Raw genomic sequence first — 18889 nt, 5'->3', positions numbered from 1 at the left:
GTCCGACACCGCACGTTATTATTTATTATTAATTTCGCGACTCGCGACTACGGCGTCGATCGGATCCGCAATACGGCGGATGCGCGCGGCGTTATTTCGAGCTCGTTTCCATCGCGATGACGTCGAACGGTGACGTCTGTCGCGGCGCTGACGTCCGGAAAACCGAAATCGAATAACGGAGGTCGGTGCGTGGATTGTGGCGACAACAAACGACGCAGCACGGAGCCGTCGCGGTCCCACAGACACGCCGTACACGGCGCGCAGTACGGCCGCGGAGCGACGGGCCGTGCTTGGCGTGCTTCCATCTATTCATAAACCGCGCGGCGCTGGGTCGGCCACGGTTACCGACACGCCACACGCGCGCAGACGGTGTACGACCGCGTTTAGTCGACTTACACGCGCGGACCGAATGTCGTGAACGACGTGAACCGCCGTAAAACTAGCGATCGGTGCGTCTGAAAAACGGAACGGGAGGAGAGCAATGAGAAATTAAAATAAACCTGCACGTCTACAATAATATTTTACCTCACGGGAAACATCGATCGTCGATTGACATTGTCGGGGAGGGCCACTTTGGGAATTCGTGAAGTTTTTGGGGATCGTCAGAAAAAAAAAAAAAAAAAACAACAACCACCCGTTCGCGCTAATTTGAACAGATCGGACGACAATTGAAATGAAAATAATAATAATAATAACGAATGAAAACCTAAACGTTAAGATAAAAAAAAAAGGAAAAAAATTATGATCTAAAAATTCCTTGTCGTCGGAACCGGTGCGAAAACCTGCGCGAAACGGGACTACGGGATCGGGGTTGGACACGGTTGGAATTTCGGTGGCGATCGGGATTTTTTAACGCTTAGTCGTCCCGACGGTCCGACGGATCGGTCGGGATCGGATACGCGCCAAACGGCCGCAAATCGCCGTACATTCAGCAGTAGCTGATGAAAATAGTTTAACAATCAATAATTATAATTAAAATCGTGGATTCGCCAGCGGTCGGGCGGGATTCGCCCCACGAGGGGCCTTATCGTCGGCGGAGCGCCGTGCAGAAAGTGGACGTGTAGGAGGGAAAGGGAGGCGCCCTGCGTTGGCGGCACTGCGGCGGTTTCAGCTGACCCAGAATCGGATTGCGCGCGCCAGCCAGTACTGCGGGAAAAAATAAAATAAAAGAAAAAAATAGACAAAATACACAATATTATATGGAAGCGAAACTCTATTACTGTAGTGGGTAACTGACAATTGTGCCTACTCACTACTGCCCCCTTTTCTTTTTCTTTTTTTTTTTTTTATAATACTGTGTAAAATTAATACTTCACACCAAACTACCGTTAAATGCGATCGCCGTGTGCACGTCATTGCGCAGCGCTGTAGTGATTAGTGTGTATGAATCGCACGCTGACACGGTGATGTCAACGATTTTTGTCGTGGACGGGCGTTTATCTGTTGCAGATGGTGCTATGCCCGTCGTTGTGCAAGTAAGATTATATGATAATAAATGATTTACCATCGGGCCGCCTCCTGATGTTGTTTTGTTACAGGTTTACTGTTAAAAAGACATGAGTGTTGCAATGGAACAGAACGGCGGTGGGGCATTCGATCCTGGTAAGAACGGCAAAAAAATCTTACAATTAAACCTCTAAACAATGTCGATGTACTGACCCATGATTGTGCTAATTTCTTGTTTAGCTTTGGCTGGCCTATTGGAGTCGTTGGTAGGATCACGAGATGCCATATCTGCATCCAAAGAAGAACTGGACTTTTTGTCTAACTTATTGCAAAGTAAAGAATTGCACGCTCTGTTCAAAGTCTATAACACCATTGTTGACCGAGTTCGTGACGATCGAAGATGCTCTCCCGTATTGTCAAGTTCTATGCAAACTACATTGGACGTCATGGAAGTAATATTACCTAGGATTTCACTCAGCGATACATCCAGACAACTTTTTCAACTATTACAAAACCCTCATATACAAGTATGTGTAAAGAAATGACAGAATTGTATTTAACAATAATTTTATGATGAATACTTTAGGGACTTCTGTGTGCCCATGATGCAGTAGCTCAAAAAGATTACCTGCCCCGACTGCCAGACATTCCTCAGGAGATGGATGAGGACGAAGAGACAATCAAGATTGTACAATTGGTTAAAAGCACTGAACCATTGGTACTGATATGTAGTGAAATGTTCTAAGCATGATCATGTTTCCTATATGGCTGTATATAATATTGTTTTTTTTTTATCTATATTTAAATGCTTGTTTCTTCATTACCTGGTAGCATTTGCTATAATTGCAATTTGTTATCATCAATAAATTAAAGTATAAAAATTAGGAACTTGGCTCCTAAATTACATTTTCCACAAATTGCATTTATGACACTTGCTTGTAGCTTTTTATTTAAAAAATGGTATGATCATGATTTTATTCTAGTCCACTTTTTGTTTTGTTTTTTGTGTTTGTATTTTTTATATATATTTTTATGTACCTAATACATTTTTTTCTTTTTTTGCTGTTTGCATTTTATTTTTTAACAATTCACAACCATAACTTCTTAATGGTTAATCTGTTGTTTTTTGTATTAACTGTTTTGCATTTCACAAGGATGGGGAACCTGATTCAGCTGAACCAATTGTGGTAAGTAGGGCAATAGGTTTATCAGGTGTACATTTGCCTAAAATGTTATGAAACCATTATTAGTTTTTAAACTTGCTGCACAATTGTACAGACAATTCTATGGTTGAAATATGTGTCTTAATATTGCATTATATTATTTATAGACGTACTGCATTTAATTAATGCGTGTCATTAATTAAGTGAACAAGGTTTTACATTAGTGTTCTAATTTTTCACGGCCTAGTTTTTGTATTACTCAGTACTAATACTGATGTTTTAAAAACTATTGCCAATAAGCCAATATTAAATACTGAATATCTCTAAATGTCCTCCAATAACATTACAATCTAACATCGTTAAAAAGAGATGTTTCTTAAATGAAGTTATTAAAGTAATGTATATTAAAATTTAGAAATGACAGAAAAAAACATTAAGTAAGAAGTATGAGAGATATATATGGAGCACATATTAGTAAAGCTTGAAAATAAATCATAATTTACATATTTAATCATTGTATTATAAATTATAAAAGTAACTATTATTTTTAATCGATAAAAATAATAAAAAAAAAATCCCAGTGAATACTTGAAATTGTAAAGTGATTACAATAATTGGTGAAAATTGCAGGGTGCCACAATAAAAACTGATGAAGAAAATGGAAAAATCATTATAGCAAGGGTCATGCATGGTGGTGCTGCAGATAGATCTGGTTTAATTAATGTTGGTGATGAAGTTTGTGAAGTTAATGGAATAAATGTTGAAGGAAAGTCACCTGCAGATGTACTCCAAATACTAGTATATAAAAACTAATTATCTAAATTATTTAATAAATTAGATAAGTAAGAAATAATAGTTTTGATTTACTTATAGCAACATTCTGAAGGGACAATAACTTTCAAATTAATTCCGGCAGACCCAAAAAATGGAGCACGAGAAAGCAAAATGAAAGTCCGAGCCCATTTTGATTTTAATACTGATGTTGATCCTTACATTCCATGCAAAGAAGCTGGCCTAAGTTTTACTAAAGGAGAAATACTTCATATTGTTAGTCAGGATGATCCTTATTGGTAATTTTTATTAATTTTTTGTTAATAATTATAAATTTTTGATAAGTTTCTTAAATTTATAAACCTAGGTGGCAAGCCCGTAAAGAAGGAGATCGTAATATGAGAGCTGGACTTATACCAAGTAAAGCTCTTCAAGAACGTAAAATAATTCATGAAAGATTGTCTATGGCTGATCAAAAAAAGAAATGTAAGTTAAATGTGCATTTAATATTTTTAATTAAAACTAAACAATTATACTTAATATATTTTCATTAATATCTTTTTTTTTAAATTAAGTTTGTAATATTAATTACTGATCGATGAAAACAATTGAAGTTTAACTAAATAAATTAAAATGTTATTTTACAAGTACCTACAAATTAATATGTATATTCTTTAATGATCTTAAATTTATTTTTAACTTGATTATAAATTATAGGTTGTGATTGGGGTTAGTTTGAATATTTTACATTAATAACACTAAAAGCACAGGAGTATACTATTTAAATTTAAATAGTAGTTTATTTAGTTTAATTTTAATAATCACTAATAAATTTAATTCTGTAAAAAGGTACCCATTTACTGTTATTATTTTTTATTTTTATTTTAAAAAAAAACAAAATATTATTTAATATAGATTTTTTTTTTAATTTATTGTGTGCATTACTCTTTTATTTTTGTTTGTTTTATTAACATGTTTTTATTAAGTTGTGTATTGTGATTTAACACATAGCTATGTTTGCGGATTACAGGGGTCCTGGATACCATTAATGGGGGTTGTATTGGTGGGGGCGGTATGACATGTTTGCCAGACCGTTCATTAGCCAAGGACCCAATATGTGGGTCATTGGCGGCTCTGAACGATCTCGGTGAAGACATGGCGTCCGAATGTTCGGTACGTACACGTGTTAAAAAGGTTATCTATGACGCAGCTGAAAGTGATGACTATGACCGTGAAGACATTGCAACTTATGAAGAAGTGGTTAAGTTGTATCCAAGACCTGAACATCCTCGACCCATCGTTTTAATTGGACCACCTGGAGTTGGTAGAAATGAACTAAAGAGACGCATTATGGAATTAAATCCTGACAAATATCACACACCCGTACCACGTAAGTAGAAAATAAATGTATAAACAATTTTAAAGCAACTCTTTATAATTTAGATTCAGTACCTAAATTTATATTTTTATCAAATAAAAATTTCAAAATACATTTTAAATATTTATTTTAATACCTTGAATGCTACTTTATGAAGAAAAAAAACTGAACTGTGTTATCTATCATAAATCTTATTACAAAGATATTGATTAAATTTTAAGTAAAATAGTTATTTTAGTTAACCTATTATGTATTTATTGTGTTTATTGTATTTATAAGTATATATTTGATTTTAGTTTTTACAGAAATTATTAGTAATATAGAAATATATTATATAATCAAAAATTATAGATCAATGAAAAATAAGTAATAAATATCCTTATTTTTTTTAACTTTTTAGATACAACCAGATCTCCTCGGCCCGGAGAAGTAAATGGTAAAGAATACAATTTTGTTCAAAGAGAATTGATGGAAGAACAAATAGCTCGTGGTGAATTTTTAGAATTTGGTGAATACAAAGGCAATCTTTATGGTACATCTTTAGAAAGTGTTAAATCAATCATACGTTCCGGACTTACGTGTATTATAAATCCACATTATCAGGTAGAATTCAAAATTTGTACTTTTATTACAATAGTTATTTTCAGTGTCTAAAATAATTATCCTTTAAAGGCATTGAAAATGTTACGCAATCCTGATATAAAACCTTACATTGTATATATTAAGCCACCAATATTTGACATATTAAAATCAACTAGAAATGCAGCATTTGCAATGTCAACATTTGATGAAACAAATTCTAGAGGTTTTACAGTAAGTGTACATTAATAAAATAAAAAATTAACATACTATATGAAATCATATTTAGGATGATGAGTTCAATGAGATTTTACGGAGTTCCAAGCGAATAGAATTTCTGTATGATCACTGGTTTGATGAAGTAATAGTAAATGACGATTTCAAGTCAGCTCTGGAGCAATTATTAGAAGCAGATCATAAATTAAAAACTGAACCATTATGGGCACCTGCTGCTTGGTTACAGTAGTTTGTACAGTAAGCATATTTTTAGTTCTTTATTGTTATTACATGCTAATAAATTAATTTTTTCATTAGTTATGTGTGGAAACTAGTCAATCATTCTTAACTCGCCACCAAAACAGTATTTATAAATGTCCAATAGAACACATCAAACTTCGACCAAAGAAAACAAAAAACAAAACAATCAACCATTTTGTTCTAATTTTGAATGGATGTAGATGTATAATTTTAATAGATTTTAAAATAATATAAAAGTTAGAGAAGAGTACTGAAAATAAAATACAACTCTTTACACACAATAATTTATTTATGCTTTTAGAAAAAATGTTAAATAACTTAATAATACGCTATTTACGGTTGTGAAATTTATTTTAGATTATAACTAATATATTTTTACCCATTTCTAGTCAATAATTTTTAAAATCCCACATTTATTGAGATTTTATTAGTAAGTGTTAGGTCTATAAATTATGTTTTCTGAAACTTTATCAATACTAATTATTTTTAGTATAGGCGTTAAGCAAAATTTCGGGAAATGTATTTTGTTTTTAATAAAGTTATATTATTGTTAAATACTTAAATATAATCTATACCTAGTTTACATGATTCAAAATCATACACACAACACACCAGACATATACCAATACTGTGTAACTATTGAAATTTAATTTTGATACACATAGTATGGTAATATTATTTATAGATAACATTTTAATTATGCTGTTATTTTTGTTGTATTTCATTCATATTTCATTATATGCTAATGGAATAAATATTTGTATTTACTTTAAAATTTTATTGAATTAATTTTTAAATCTGTTCTACAGCCTAATGTGAAATTTAAAATATATGAATTATTTATTATCTTAATCTTATGATGAAATACATTAATATAATATTAGGGTACATTTGTTGAATAATTGTGTCATTGTAACTATTTTTTCTCTATTTAAAAAAAAAATAATATTTTAATAGTTTATACAGTGGTTTTTAGAATATTGACATGAATTTTATGTAAACTGAACATTTAATAAAATGTTAATTTAAATCTTAAATACTTAACACTATTTTAAACATTTTTTATTTATTTTAAAACAGCCATTTAGTTAGCATACAAATATAGTACATTCTTAATTTTTGCCATTAAATATTGAATGGTACTTAAAGTTATGTTCAAGTGAGTATACAATTTAATGTCACATTAATGAAACTAGGTACTATCGTCTATCACAAAATAGTGAATACATATATTTTAAATTTCAATAATTATTTTTTATATATATCATTCATTCATCAACAGATATTAACATTAAAAAACAAAATGATTATAACAACGCTATCTAGTTTTCAAGTAGTAATACCATTTGTAATTTTAATTGTGCAATATAAATAAAATTACAACGAAAAATGATGCTGTTGTTATCATTTGGTCTGTGGTTATGAAAATAATGTCAATATCCAATTTAACGGATTACCATAATTTAATAATTAAAACAAATTAAGATTTGCATAAACACGACCAAATTTCGAGTTACAATTAGTATTTTCGGTTTTTTTATTAAAAATGTTAAATAATTATAATCAAATTATTGTTAATTATTATTTTATATTTCAAAAGTTAAAATTAAGAGTTAAGAATTGTTTTCTTGATACTTCTGTTCCTTGTTCTGTTTTTTTTTAAATTAAAAGGTATAATATTATTATAAATATTGAGCATTTTAAATCCATTTCTGTCGGTTACAAGCTTTTTTGCATTCATTAAATAATCAATTGGGAAATTTTTTGTTAATTTTTTTTTCTTCAAACCTACAGTATATCATAACTAGAGTTAGGATGTCGATGACCAAAAAAATACTCAAAATATCCTAAAAACTTTAAAAATGATCTAAAACACTAATTAAGTAAGTAAATAAATTTATTTTTAAATAATAATTTTTATTAGAGATATAATAAAACATTCAAAGTCTCAATCAGCAAATCCAAATGCAAAGTTAAATTTTAAATAAATTAAATTTGTTTTCAAACTTGGATTTAACACTTGCTCTGATCTAAAATTTGAGGAAAAATGCCCCACATAGAATAAAAACTACAAAAAATTAAAAAATGACTAGAAAATGTTGACAAATGATGTTAGAAAAACAAAAAAATGCATTTATTGCTAAAAATGCAAAGTAAAATTAGAATATTGTGCATCAAAGGAGCATGAAACAAATTTTTAGCTAGGATAGCATTGTATAGAATCAAAAAAAAAAAAATGCAAAAGTCATCAATATCTTAACTCTAATCATTATTTGTAAATTATATTGTACTATATGCTACTATATCAGTATGGAAATATTGAAATGGAAGTAATAAATTAATATATTAAAAAATATTTATTAATAATAGTGACCAAAAACAATGCACATATACACAGTTAATTTTAAAAATAATTTACCTACCTTTCTAGTATTTTACTTAATGAACGACGCTCTCTGTTGTCCAAAATAAGCATATAAGATTGCAATTTAAAGTTACTTTCAAGCACATGATTATACGCCTACACTTACATATATCTTACATATAATATGTTCCTAATATCTTAAAAAACACAAAAAAATTAAATAAATAAATAAATACTATTAGTTAAAAATTGCAGTTTTTATAAAAATTATTTTTAATTAATATAGGTATAAAATTAATTGTCTTCTTTCTTTAATTTTAGTATGTGTTATGATTGTCTCGTTGCTCAAACCATAAGCCGCTATTGATGGATATATATTAGTTCTAAGAAACATTGTGTTTTAAGTTCAGTATACAATTCAACTTCAATGAGTTTTTAATAAAAAAATGATATAGATAGATATGTACATAATACATAACACACAGCCATGTAAGTAAGAATATTGTTATAATACTTGTATAATTAAAACAATATCAACATTTTATTTCTAGAATAAGCTTTCTATGATTATTTGTTATGAAAATAAACTAAATTCAAATTAAAACTTAGTTTAAGTATGGCACTTGGAAGGAAATTATTTAACCATCTCAAGTTTAAAAAATGTAAATTTATTTGTCATTTAAAAAAATTATTACTTATAGCTGAATCATAAAATGTGTTTTAATTTTATCATATACAATAAATATTTCATTTTTAAGACACAAAATTTATTAAAGATATTTAATTGAAATAATTAATTAGATATTATTATTGTTTATAGAATAGATTAATGATTTATGGATAAATCAGTTATCAAAATATATTTAATTTTTATAAATGAAATAATAATTAGCAATAATACTTGGACATGTTTGCTATTATATTCGTAAGAAATAAAATATTACATTTATTGTTTTATGTTAAAAAAACTTAAAGAATATAATAAGATAAAAAATACCTGATTACTATATTAACTTAATTCATTGTTATAAATAAATAATTTTATGTCATAAAATTACACTATTATTGCATTTAAAATTACACTATTATTGCATTTAAAATTATATACATATTTTCAATGATAATGTTTATGAAATATTAACTTTATATACAAACTTCAAAAAGTTTATCAATTTTTTACAATTCTTGATTTATCTGTCTTGTATCCCCTTTAGACGGTGCCTCATATAAGCATTTTTGATCAGAATCAATCAATGCACGATCTTTGCATAGATAATTTCTTAAACTTTCAACTTGATCATTAAAATACCATTGCTCTATATCTGATTCATAAGTTTCCAACAAATCTTCACACTTAAAAAACAATAAAATATGTTATACATTTATCATTTAACATTTAAAACAAAAATTTACCTGAGTTTTCATATTTGTAATTTCAACTGAAGGTTTGTCCCAAAGTTCATATGGTATTCCAAGCTCAACTTTAACACCTTTATTTCTATCAGAAAAAATATATTTATACTTTATGACTTAATAGGGTGCATAAAATTCACAATAATAATGGTTAACTTACACAAGGCCATGTAATGTTTGAAAAGTTTGACTCATTCCTTTAGCAAATCGTGTACTATCAGTTCTTTCTTTGTGAATATTATATTTAAGTATTCTTTCACAAAGACCATCTAATGATTCGACTAAACGCAGTTCTCTTAATAACAGAATATAAATATATTTAATAAAAACCAATTATATATGAATAAAATTTTGAAACTCACGATTTTTTGTACTCTTTTTTCTTTTTTGGCTGATCTATCGAGTAACCAAGCTCTAAATATTCACTAGTCATACCAGTCTCTTGTAAACGACCCTCTAATTCTTCTGCTAATATTTTACAAACTAAAACATAACATAAAATTTATAATTTTTATAACTAAAACTAATTTTAAAATATCAAAATACCCATAATACGTATTACGTAATATTATATTCCACAAACCTTCACATTTATTAGCATATTTAACACCATCCTCTGATGTAGTACTTAATGATTTAGCTATAAGCAGTATGAAAACAAATGACTTTATTAACAAAATCATTTTGTTGATTTAACTTAACAATACATAATTACGCAATACTAAACATTTTTATTTAATTTACTAATAAGTTAAACTGAATACTTAAGATGTTATTATTTTAAAATCTATTGTATGATTATCAATACCCGGCGATTCTATTACCGCAAGATATCCTGAATGACCTGAACTGAGTGTTCAATAGCGAGTGAGTACATTACTACATAATATTATAATCTATCCAAATTTTGATAAATGGGATTTATTTTCTTATCAGTACTGTATTTATTATTATCACAGAGTATAAAAGTTAATACAATATTTTTCTATAATAATATGAATATTTTAATTCATTTTTTGAGTTGGAGTCGGTTCCAAATATTATTTAAACGGCTACTCAAAGTTACCTTTAATGGAAAAATCTTAAACTATACATTGATTTTTCATCAAAAATCCATTTAATCTATGCATAAACACAATATACATATATACTCACCGCCGGATTTGTAGTTGTAGGGGTTCCATAGCCCTTATCAAATAGAAGCCCTCGTAAACAAAAATAGGGTTTAAGGTGAATTTTATTTAAAGTTGTAAAACTATGTCGAGATGACCCTTCATGAACTGAATTTTGTGAGGCATCTAGGCCTACCCCTTTCCTAAATTTAGTCTTATATATGTTTAACTTTTAGCAAGGTATATGATAAAAAATTTTCTCATGTTAATTTTTCATATCATAGTTTTTCCTAAACTAGGACTAAAACTTACTGACTTTCTGAAAGAGACATATTTTTTTTTTTTTTGCAAATGAAGGGGGGAGAAGGGTAGCCAGTTCATTCGATTATACACTTTATTTAATAGCCCCCTCCATTAGCCTGCTGAAAAAATATACCATTATTCACATTTAAAACTGAATTGTATTTTTAATTTCTATATTAACATTTATCACAGAAAATATGCTGTTGATTTGGATACTATAGATTTACTCCTGAAATATTTTCATACCTATCATTTATACTAAAAAATTAAAAATTATTTCATAAGTGAAAACTTTATTGATTATAACAGCATCAAATGGAGATTTTTTCATTGTTCAAAAGATAAGTTATATTTATGCACTTCAATGGGCAATGAAAGTCCAAATAATCTCATAATACTTAATGTTGAAATATAAGTTAAGAATATCGATCTAGAACAATCAGAATCTAGCAGCTGTAGATTTATTTGCTAAATTTAATCACACCAATACACATAAATTACTGAAAGTAATCATAGACTTACTATAAAACTCCAATAACATAAAAAATGTTTAAAGGAAAACTATATTGGTTGTAATCAACAGTAGGTACTCGATTATAAAATAAAATATAGTACAGACATTTTTTAGTAAACAATGTTAAACCATAACTATCTGCAAATTGGTATGTTATTTATTTTAACTACTACCAATATTATTATTACCTATATATATTTTAAAAAGTTCAATAAAATTTTTTTAATAATTAACATTTAAAAACAATCTTTAATTACTTTTTTTCGACAAGTACAAAAATATAAACTATGTAATACAAAGTTGAACCCAAAAACATTGATCTCTAGTCTTAATTTAACACCCACCAATTTGAGCATTTCCCAAGTTTAAATTTAGTATAACTATAAATATATAATATAAAACAACATGATAAATTAATTTATAGTAAAAAAATATAAGCATATTATTAATTTTATAATTTTCAAACTTAATTATTTAACAGTATTTGCACGTCTAAAATCATCTGTGCGTTTTTTATATGTTAAAAACATAGTCCAAAAGAAACCAACCATGTTATGGAACAACACTCGTAACTAAAATAAAAAACAGAATTAATTAAAATCAATAAATAAAATATGAAATAACTATTTACCATTGGAGGTACAAATTTTAGATTAAAGAACTGTATTAATGAAACAATCTGCCAATTTGCTTTTAATATAGGCCAGTAAATCGCATATATTTGCTTCATTGTATCTTCATGTGATTTTCCCTATGATAATTAATTATTATTATTTTTTTGTATTTAGTAGTTGTTATATAAAATATTAATTTCGTACCTCAAATCTTGACAACACATATAAAGAAAGAAACTGATAAAATGGTGTAAATAATAAACGTTCGATACCAAACTTTAAAAAAACCATTTTTGATGAATTTTCAGGAAATGTGCTTTCTAAAGACTCATAGAAAAAATGTGGTACTGGTCCACCAAATAAGAGACTGCAAAAAATAAAAAATATATTACCTTTACTGTAATATTCTAGTTATTCAGTTAAAAATAACATACTAATTTTAATAATAAATAATAAGAGTAAAAATGTACATAATAATCTGATTTTTTAAATAGTAATTACCCAAATAATCCAAAAGCCACAACACTATCCTGGTCAATCATCTTAGCTCCAGCAATGTTCTGTAAAGTAACATTTCCAAGTGATGCAATAATACAACTAAAAAAATTTAAAAAAAACATTTAAAAAAAAAATATTGTATTTTTCTAATAAAAAATAATACCTGGTAATTGACTTTGTTTGAATAGGTCTTGAATTCAAGCGTTCCAAATAGGTCATTACTAAACTTTGTAAAAATTCGGCTGGTTTTGAAAGGGCCATTTTGAAAAATATACCAATTACTCTTATAATATAATCTATAAAAATACACAAATTTGTTAAAAATGTGGTTGTTTTTATTCGAATTAGTTACATTTAAATAAGTATAGTTGGTTATTTATAAAATGTTTGTAAAAAGTTCTTATGCTTTTTTCAAGTACCTAATACTCTACACAATAACATACACGAAATATATAATAACAATAAAAAAATAATAATAATAACAACAACGATGTGTAATAGAATACCTTACTTGATAGATGCCAAATTCTACAAGTGAGTGTGAAATCTTTAGTGTTCAAACATTTTTACTTTCGAACGTGTCATCCGGCATGTCCTATCAAAATATCACCTATCGTTTATCTACCTCATAATTTCTGGGTCATGTAATCATTGTTGTTTACGAATATTTGCTGAATGCTAGATTGTGCGGCGTGTATCATTCTTTAAAATACCTACAACTGGTCCTACTGATACCAAGTAGTAATTCCCCACCAACAAGCACTGCTTGACTGCTTGTAAATTTGTATTCAATCGTACAAGACGTGTTACATGACGAAAGTGTCAAAGAATCATAGTATCATATTATTTATTACGATGATTATATTATTAATTCTATAATTTTATAGAATTAACTTTAGACGGTATTATGCTCGAAATGAACAATACGTTATTAACATCTAAGTAATACGTAGATCAGTAAGTTGTAACTCTGGTCTCTGGCCCTCGTCAATCAGCTAACTATAATAGCCTATGGGCTATTAAGTATAAAAAATGTACTAATACAATATTAAAAAAATAAAATAAAATAATATAGTGTATTAGTGTACATAGATTTTCATTATCACGGCTAAAAGTATTTATTTATATTATTTAGTATTATTTTATATTTTATAATATATTTTTTAAATCAACTGTATATTGTATATAATTTGTCCCTACCGATGGATATTAAATTAGTAGAGAATAGCTCTCCGCGCATATTTCAAATGATTACTTAGGATATGGCCGATATGGGTTCGCATAACTTGGTATGCGATCAAAGATCTTCCATCAAACACCAATGAAAAAGCCAGGGTTTTGCATGAGACGAAATCAGGATCATCTACAGGTCCATTGATAAAATCCTAACACTCAAAGAACAATGTGGAGAGAGCTAAGTAAGTGGTCAATAGATGAGAGATTTTGCAGCAGAGTGGTATAAATTCCGTACGGTTTGTGAAGAGGACTCTCCAGAACGTACACTGCAGGTAAAACCTAGAACCACGGGCTCAGGCCATCATGTAAAAAAGAAGCATGGGAGTTTAAACTTTAAAGTGGCGAAAAATAGTCAGTTCGAGAATTTAAGCCTTTTATGGACGTCCATTGGGTAAGTGGGTCTAGAATCTACGCTTATGCACTACCTATTAGCATCGCTAACGTAAATAGTCATAGTTCTTTGTAGATGTCATAATTGCATAATTTGCACAGAGGCGTCCTTACAAAAACGTTTCGTTCCCGTTTAATGATTTAATAAGATAGGTATGTAACTTGAAATTTAAATTTATCAATAAGAACTTTAATTTTTATAATTTATTAATCGTAATAACTGTAATTTGCAAAAAATTGGCAAGAATTGCTGTGGTTAGTTGGTATTTAATATTTATGGCCTTTACGGGTTATAAATTATAATAAACAGCTATTTTTATTTATGTAATATCCACTAGATATAGGTTTAATAAAATATATAATATGTTGTTATATTAACTACTAAGTAATATCAAATCTTGAAAAATATTTCTACTTCAGATAAATACTTATAAGTACTTATAAATTATATATAATATAGCAAATAAAAGTATATAAAAATTTAAGTATAGATGACGAATAATGACAAATTTGTTATTACTTAATAATATTGTATTAGAAATAGATGTACTTTTTTTTTTCTTAAATATAGACGTACTATCCGACTTCACTTGGGTTAAATTGTATCTATCTGTCGTTTTTCATTTTGCTATTTTCTGTAACCAATGGCAATCATAATATTATACATAAACAAAAAATATTCAATTTTCGTGAGTCGAAACATAAGTCACGCTTGAGTAAACATTAGTAGGTTGAATTTCAAGATGAAAAATAGTATAAATCCATCCAGGAGCTTAATGAATGCGAATTTGATGCTAATAATTACTCAATAACTATATAATTGCAAAATGTTTATCAGTTTTTTGTTTTTGATTTAATATGCTTAATAAATGGAAATTAAAATATTATACAAATAATTAATAAAATGTTGAATCGTAATTATGTATTTATGTTTATCTAAACTATATTTATGTAATACAAAACTTAATAATGCCACAAAAATTAAAAAATGTATTCCTTCGAATTTAAAGAAATTAGTAATTAATTAATATGTATTACCTGCCCAACTATAATTTAATTGTGCAGTGTGCTTGATTTTGTAGAAATTATGTTAAAAATATTTTGTAAAAAAATAAGAAAGAAGATAAGTAGGTACTTCAAACATCTTTTACTTTCTTAAATACGTAACACTGTTAGGTATTACATAACTACAAAATCTTATAAAAATATAATTATATATATTATATAAGTGTTATCTATTAATATATATTTATATGCATTATACGTACTTACTGGCTAACTCCACACTTTTAGATTCAGAGCGTTTTGAACGAAGCGATGAATGTGTTGATTTTACGATGATACGATGATTTGTGTATTTTGGGTGTACGTGTGCCCAAAAATATAAAATATTTTATTTAAGATTTAAACTTTGAATGTGGTTTTATACAGTAATTTGGAACTAGTTTGTATTTTAGAAATCTAAAATTGAAAATTTATTTTTTAAATTAATTGGGAATAACTGGAATTTTTTTTATCATTTTTCAAAAACGAATAATCATAGATATTTGAAATTTTTACCAAACATTTAAATTTAACAAATCCGTTACAGTGACCCACTCGGTATTAATGTACAACAGAGTGGTACAAACTTGCTCACCTTTTTTATATTCATATACCTATATTATGCATATAATTTATTTATTTTTAATTTTATTTAATTAAGGCATTCCTAGCTAGAATAGCTATCTAAGCCTACTGATAGTATATACAATTTAAATTCTTATAATTTACATAGATTTTAAAGTTTTTTCAAATGTCCTTTTAATAGTGAATCATTTTTCGACATTTGCATTTTGTATATTGTGTATACAACTCTAATATTAATTATGTACTAATGTATTAAAGTACCCTATTTTCCACCTTTGTATATTGTTTTTCCAATAAGGTTATATTATTAATTTAAAAATATTAATTTTTTTTTTTAGTATTAATAACTAACACAAATAACCTATATGTTTTAATTTTATAATAAAAAACATATAATTATACATGTTTAGTGATCAGTGTTTATTACTTTAACTAATTACTTAGTGTTATGCGTAATTAGTTATATGTCCAAATTTTAAGATGCAATAAATCTGTCACTAATACATAATATATCTACCTTTTATATTTTGTAAGTATCTACTGTAAATCACAATATATGCAAAGATTACTAATAATTAATAAATCATTTTTAATACTACGAATTTAATAATTATTATGTGCAAAAATTTGATTAATTATTTCAAATAATTTAAAAGATTTTCATATGATTTGGGTTGGCAATATTGCCATTTTGATTTAATATTATATTATGACCTCCAGAATAATAAATAATCAGAAAACTTTGAAATATGGAAAACTTTTAGCAATAAAGGGTACGTAAAATTGGTTAAACAAATTACAAGGTTAGTAGTTACATTACAAACCTCAAAGGTTATTATATAATTATAAACATGATAATACCTACTATTTATATAAAAGAAGTAGTAAATAAAATACAAGATATTAATATAAAAATCAACTTTAAATTCATTTTTTTTTTTTTTATTATTATTATTTATTTAATTTTAAATTGTTTGTATACATTAAAGAAGTAAGTATACACAGTTATACTAACAGTATAGTTAATATTTCATGGTAAAATTAATTTTATTTTTATTTTTGATGATTTTATTAAATGCATTTTTAATTATGATTTATATTCTATTTATGATAGTAATTAATAATAATGCACCAACTGTACTTATTGTACTTACCTCTATAATATGATTAAAAGCTTTTATTTTTATATTTTCGTTATTACTCGTTTATTAAATTATTATAGGTACTGTAAAAGATAGACATGTCTATTATTTATATAATATTTTAATCACAGACTAAATGGCAAATGCAGTTACTATGCTTATAGGTATTATTATATTAATATTACATATTAGTTATTACCTATACATATATTAATGGTATCTGTATGGTAATTTATAATTCTCTTTGATGAATTAACAAATATAATCTAAAAAAATTGAACAATACCTTAAATAAGGTAAAATATTGATGTTTTAATAAGATTTCAACTTAATATAATTTAAATAATTTTAAAATATAAATACTTAATATTAATATTATTCATATTGTTATTTATTGTTTTAGTATTATTTGCAAATTGCACTGTGTATCTATTCAAAAATTATTAATTGGATAATTTGCATAAAAAAACTGAATTTTAACAAAATAAACAAATTGTATGAATAAAAACTTAAATCCTGTTTAAAAATTTATTAAATATTCTTTTATTTTATTTAAATCAACAAGAAAAAAACAGGGAAGTCAGTTCGACATTGAGTTAATTAGATCTAGTGTTTCTTGTTATTGAATAACAATTAATGTTATTATAATAAATTTTTATAAGTGTTTAATGTACAAATTTTTATGACCTGTAAAATAACTTATTTAAATAACTCTTCAAATGATTGTTGATATTTTGATGTAATTTATAATTAAAAACAAATAGCTTTAATAGCTGTAGGTACTTGAAATTTTCTCCAAATGTTTATATGACTATTTCCTATACATGGATAATATTTTCAAAATATTTTGAATTTTTGAGTTACTTATAGACATTTTTAATTACATTTTTTTTTTCAGATATTGACAAAATTGTTTAGAAAATGTATTATAAAGTCTCACACATGTGGCTTTTATAACTAAATAAAAATATTTAAAATACATAACACAATTAATTTTTATAAGAATTCGAAGTTAAAATTTAACAAATTTTTCAAAATCATGATAATTTTGTTATAATTCAAAACCATTTGCGGGGACTTAATAATATTTTTACGTAGATAAGTAATAAAGTTTACTATTTTCAATGAAATTTCCAATTATTTGTATTCATTTTAAAGTATTGCCTTTTTATTCCATAAACCACACTATAAAGTATAAACACAGTTTTACAATAAAATGGTTTTGGCACAAAATTTAGTAACAATAATATAATATATAAATAATATTTATAAATACCTATATTGTAAGTTTAATTTTTAATTGCATATACTTAAATTATGATTGATATGAGATTTTTCTCTTTTACATGAGTATAACTTAATACATTTTTCTGCTAAAGTGTTGACGTGTACTCCAGACTCCTTATAATGCACATATCTACCGATAATAGTGATAGTATACCTATTTAGTGCATAATGTTTTTAATGTTTTTATTATGTACAACAGTTTTCAATAGGTACATAATTCAACTTAATCGATTAAATCCGAAATATTTAAGTATATTTTCATAGGTAATAGCATTAATAACTCGATTTAGGTTAACGTGTTAAAACTATTGTCATAATCTACATAATCAATCGAGTTTAGTATTTCATCGGGCTTGCAATATTATGTTACGTTATGAGTTGAGGTTTGTCGTGTGTGTGTGTGTGTGTGTGTGTGTGTGTGTGTGTAATGTACAGCGTAATAGTAATGTGCGTTATGAAAACAATGGCACAAATATGTATAAAACGTAATGGTTTTATCACATTAAGCAATGTATTGATACTAATGATACACATATTATACGTATAGGTATATCAAGGTAGGGAGCGAAATG

General features: G+C 26.8%; 3 protein-coding genes across 6 annotated transcripts; 1 reads left to right on the top strand and 2 right to left on the bottom strand.

The window, feature by feature from the left end:
* Window positions 1-379: 379 nt before the first annotated feature.
* On the top strand, window positions 380-6090 carry LOC112594994 (MAGUK p55 subfamily member 7). Of its 3 annotated transcripts, none has more exons than XM_025340051.1 (13): window positions 380-1475; window positions 1539-1602; window positions 1687-1973; window positions 2033-2164; window positions 2601-2633; window positions 3240-3407; window positions 3483-3679; window positions 3748-3866; window positions 4411-4770; window positions 5159-5361; window positions 5431-5571; window positions 5627-5811; window positions 5872-6090. In XM_025340051.1, the coding sequence occupies exons 2-12, from the start codon at window positions 1557-1559 to the stop codon at window positions 5801-5803; spliced, it is 1863 nt and encodes a 620-aa protein (XP_025195836.1). In that variant the 5' UTR covers window positions 380-1475; window positions 1539-1556; the 3' UTR covers window positions 5804-5811; window positions 5872-6090. The 3 variants fall into 3 exon arrangements, with proteins under 3 accessions (XP_025195836.1, XP_025195837.1, XP_025195838.1); XM_025340053.1 differs by having other exon boundaries at window positions 384-1475; window positions 4591-4770; XM_025340052.1 differs by lacking the exon at window positions 2601-2633 and having other exon boundaries at window positions 381-1475.
* A 3199-nt stretch (window positions 6091-9289) lies between these two features.
* Window positions 9290-10481, bottom strand: LOC112595028 (protein canopy 4). Its single transcript, XM_025340098.1, has 5 exons — window positions 10176-10481; window positions 9955-10075; window positions 9753-9887; window positions 9593-9677; window positions 9290-9532 (listed from the first exon to the last, which is right to left on the bottom strand). Exons 1-5 carry the CDS (start codon window positions 10273-10275, stop codon window positions 9356-9358), a joined length of 618 nt encoding a protein of 205 aa, XP_025195883.1. The 5' UTR covers window positions 10276-10481; the 3' UTR covers window positions 9290-9355.
* A 1269-nt stretch (window positions 10482-11750) lies between these two features.
* LOC112595015 (PXMP2/4 family protein 3) lies at window positions 11751-13312 on the bottom strand. Of its 2 annotated transcripts, none has more exons than XM_025340085.1 (6): window positions 13140-13312; window positions 12797-12929; window positions 12637-12732; window positions 12340-12502; window positions 12153-12272; window positions 11751-12093 (listed from the first exon to the last, which is right to left on the bottom strand). In XM_025340085.1, exons 2-6 carry the CDS (start codon window positions 12892-12894, stop codon window positions 11992-11994), a joined length of 579 nt encoding a protein of 192 aa, XP_025195870.1. In that variant the 5' UTR covers window positions 12895-12929; window positions 13140-13312; the 3' UTR covers window positions 11751-11991. The 2 variants fall into 2 exon arrangements, with proteins under 2 accessions (XP_025195870.1, XP_025195871.1); XM_025340086.1 differs by having other exon boundaries at window positions 13145-13312.
* Window positions 13313-18889: the final 5577 nt, after the last annotated feature.

Source organism: Melanaphis sacchari, unplaced genomic scaffold (genome assembly GCF_002803265.2).
Source record: "Melanaphis sacchari strain LSU unplaced genomic scaffold, SCAv2.0 Contig24_pilon_pilon, whole genome shotgun sequence".
Classification (NCBI taxonomy): Eukaryota; Metazoa; Arthropoda; class Insecta; order Hemiptera; family Aphididae; genus Melanaphis; species Melanaphis sacchari.
Note: the sequence above shows the minus strand (reverse complement) of the source record. Positions and strands in the feature narration are given on the sequence as shown.

Bases quoted from the DNA above. Each gene is read 5' to 3' on its own strand.
- LOC112594994 (XM_025340051.1), top strand. From the start codon at position 1,557: ATGAGTGTTGCAATGGAACAGAACGGCGGTGGGGCATTCGATCCTG. The intron at 2,165-2,600 runs GTACTGATATGT...GCATTTCACAAG, and splicing joins TTAAAAGCACTGAACCATTG to GATGGGGAACCTGATTCAGC. The intron at 3,867-4,410 runs GTAAGTTAAATG...TGCGGATTACAG, and splicing joins GGCTGATCAAAAAAAGAAAT to GGGTCCTGGATACCATTAAT.
- LOC112595028 (XM_025340098.1), bottom strand. From the start codon at position 10,275: ATGATTTTGTTAATAAAGTCATTTGTTTTCATACTGCTTATAGCTAAA. The intron at 10,076-10,175 runs GTTTGTGGAATA...GTTATGTTTTAG, and splicing joins ATATGCTAATAAATGTGAAG to TTTGTAAAATATTAGCAGAA. The intron at 9,533-9,592 runs GTAAATTTTTGT...TTGTTTTTTAAG, and splicing joins TTACAAATATGAAAACTCAG to TGTGAAGATTTGTTGGAAAC.
- LOC112595015 (XM_025340085.1), bottom strand. From the start codon at position 12,894: ATGGCCCTTTCAAAACCAGCCGAATTTTTACAAAGTTTAGTAATGACC. The intron at 12,503-12,636 runs GTAATTACTATT...TATTTTTTGCAG, and splicing joins GTGGCTTTTGGATTATTTGG to TCTCTTATTTGGTGGACCAG. The intron at 12,273-12,339 runs GTACGAAATTAA...TAATTATCATAG, and splicing joins ATGTGTTGTCAAGATTTGAG to GGAAAATCACATGAAGATAC.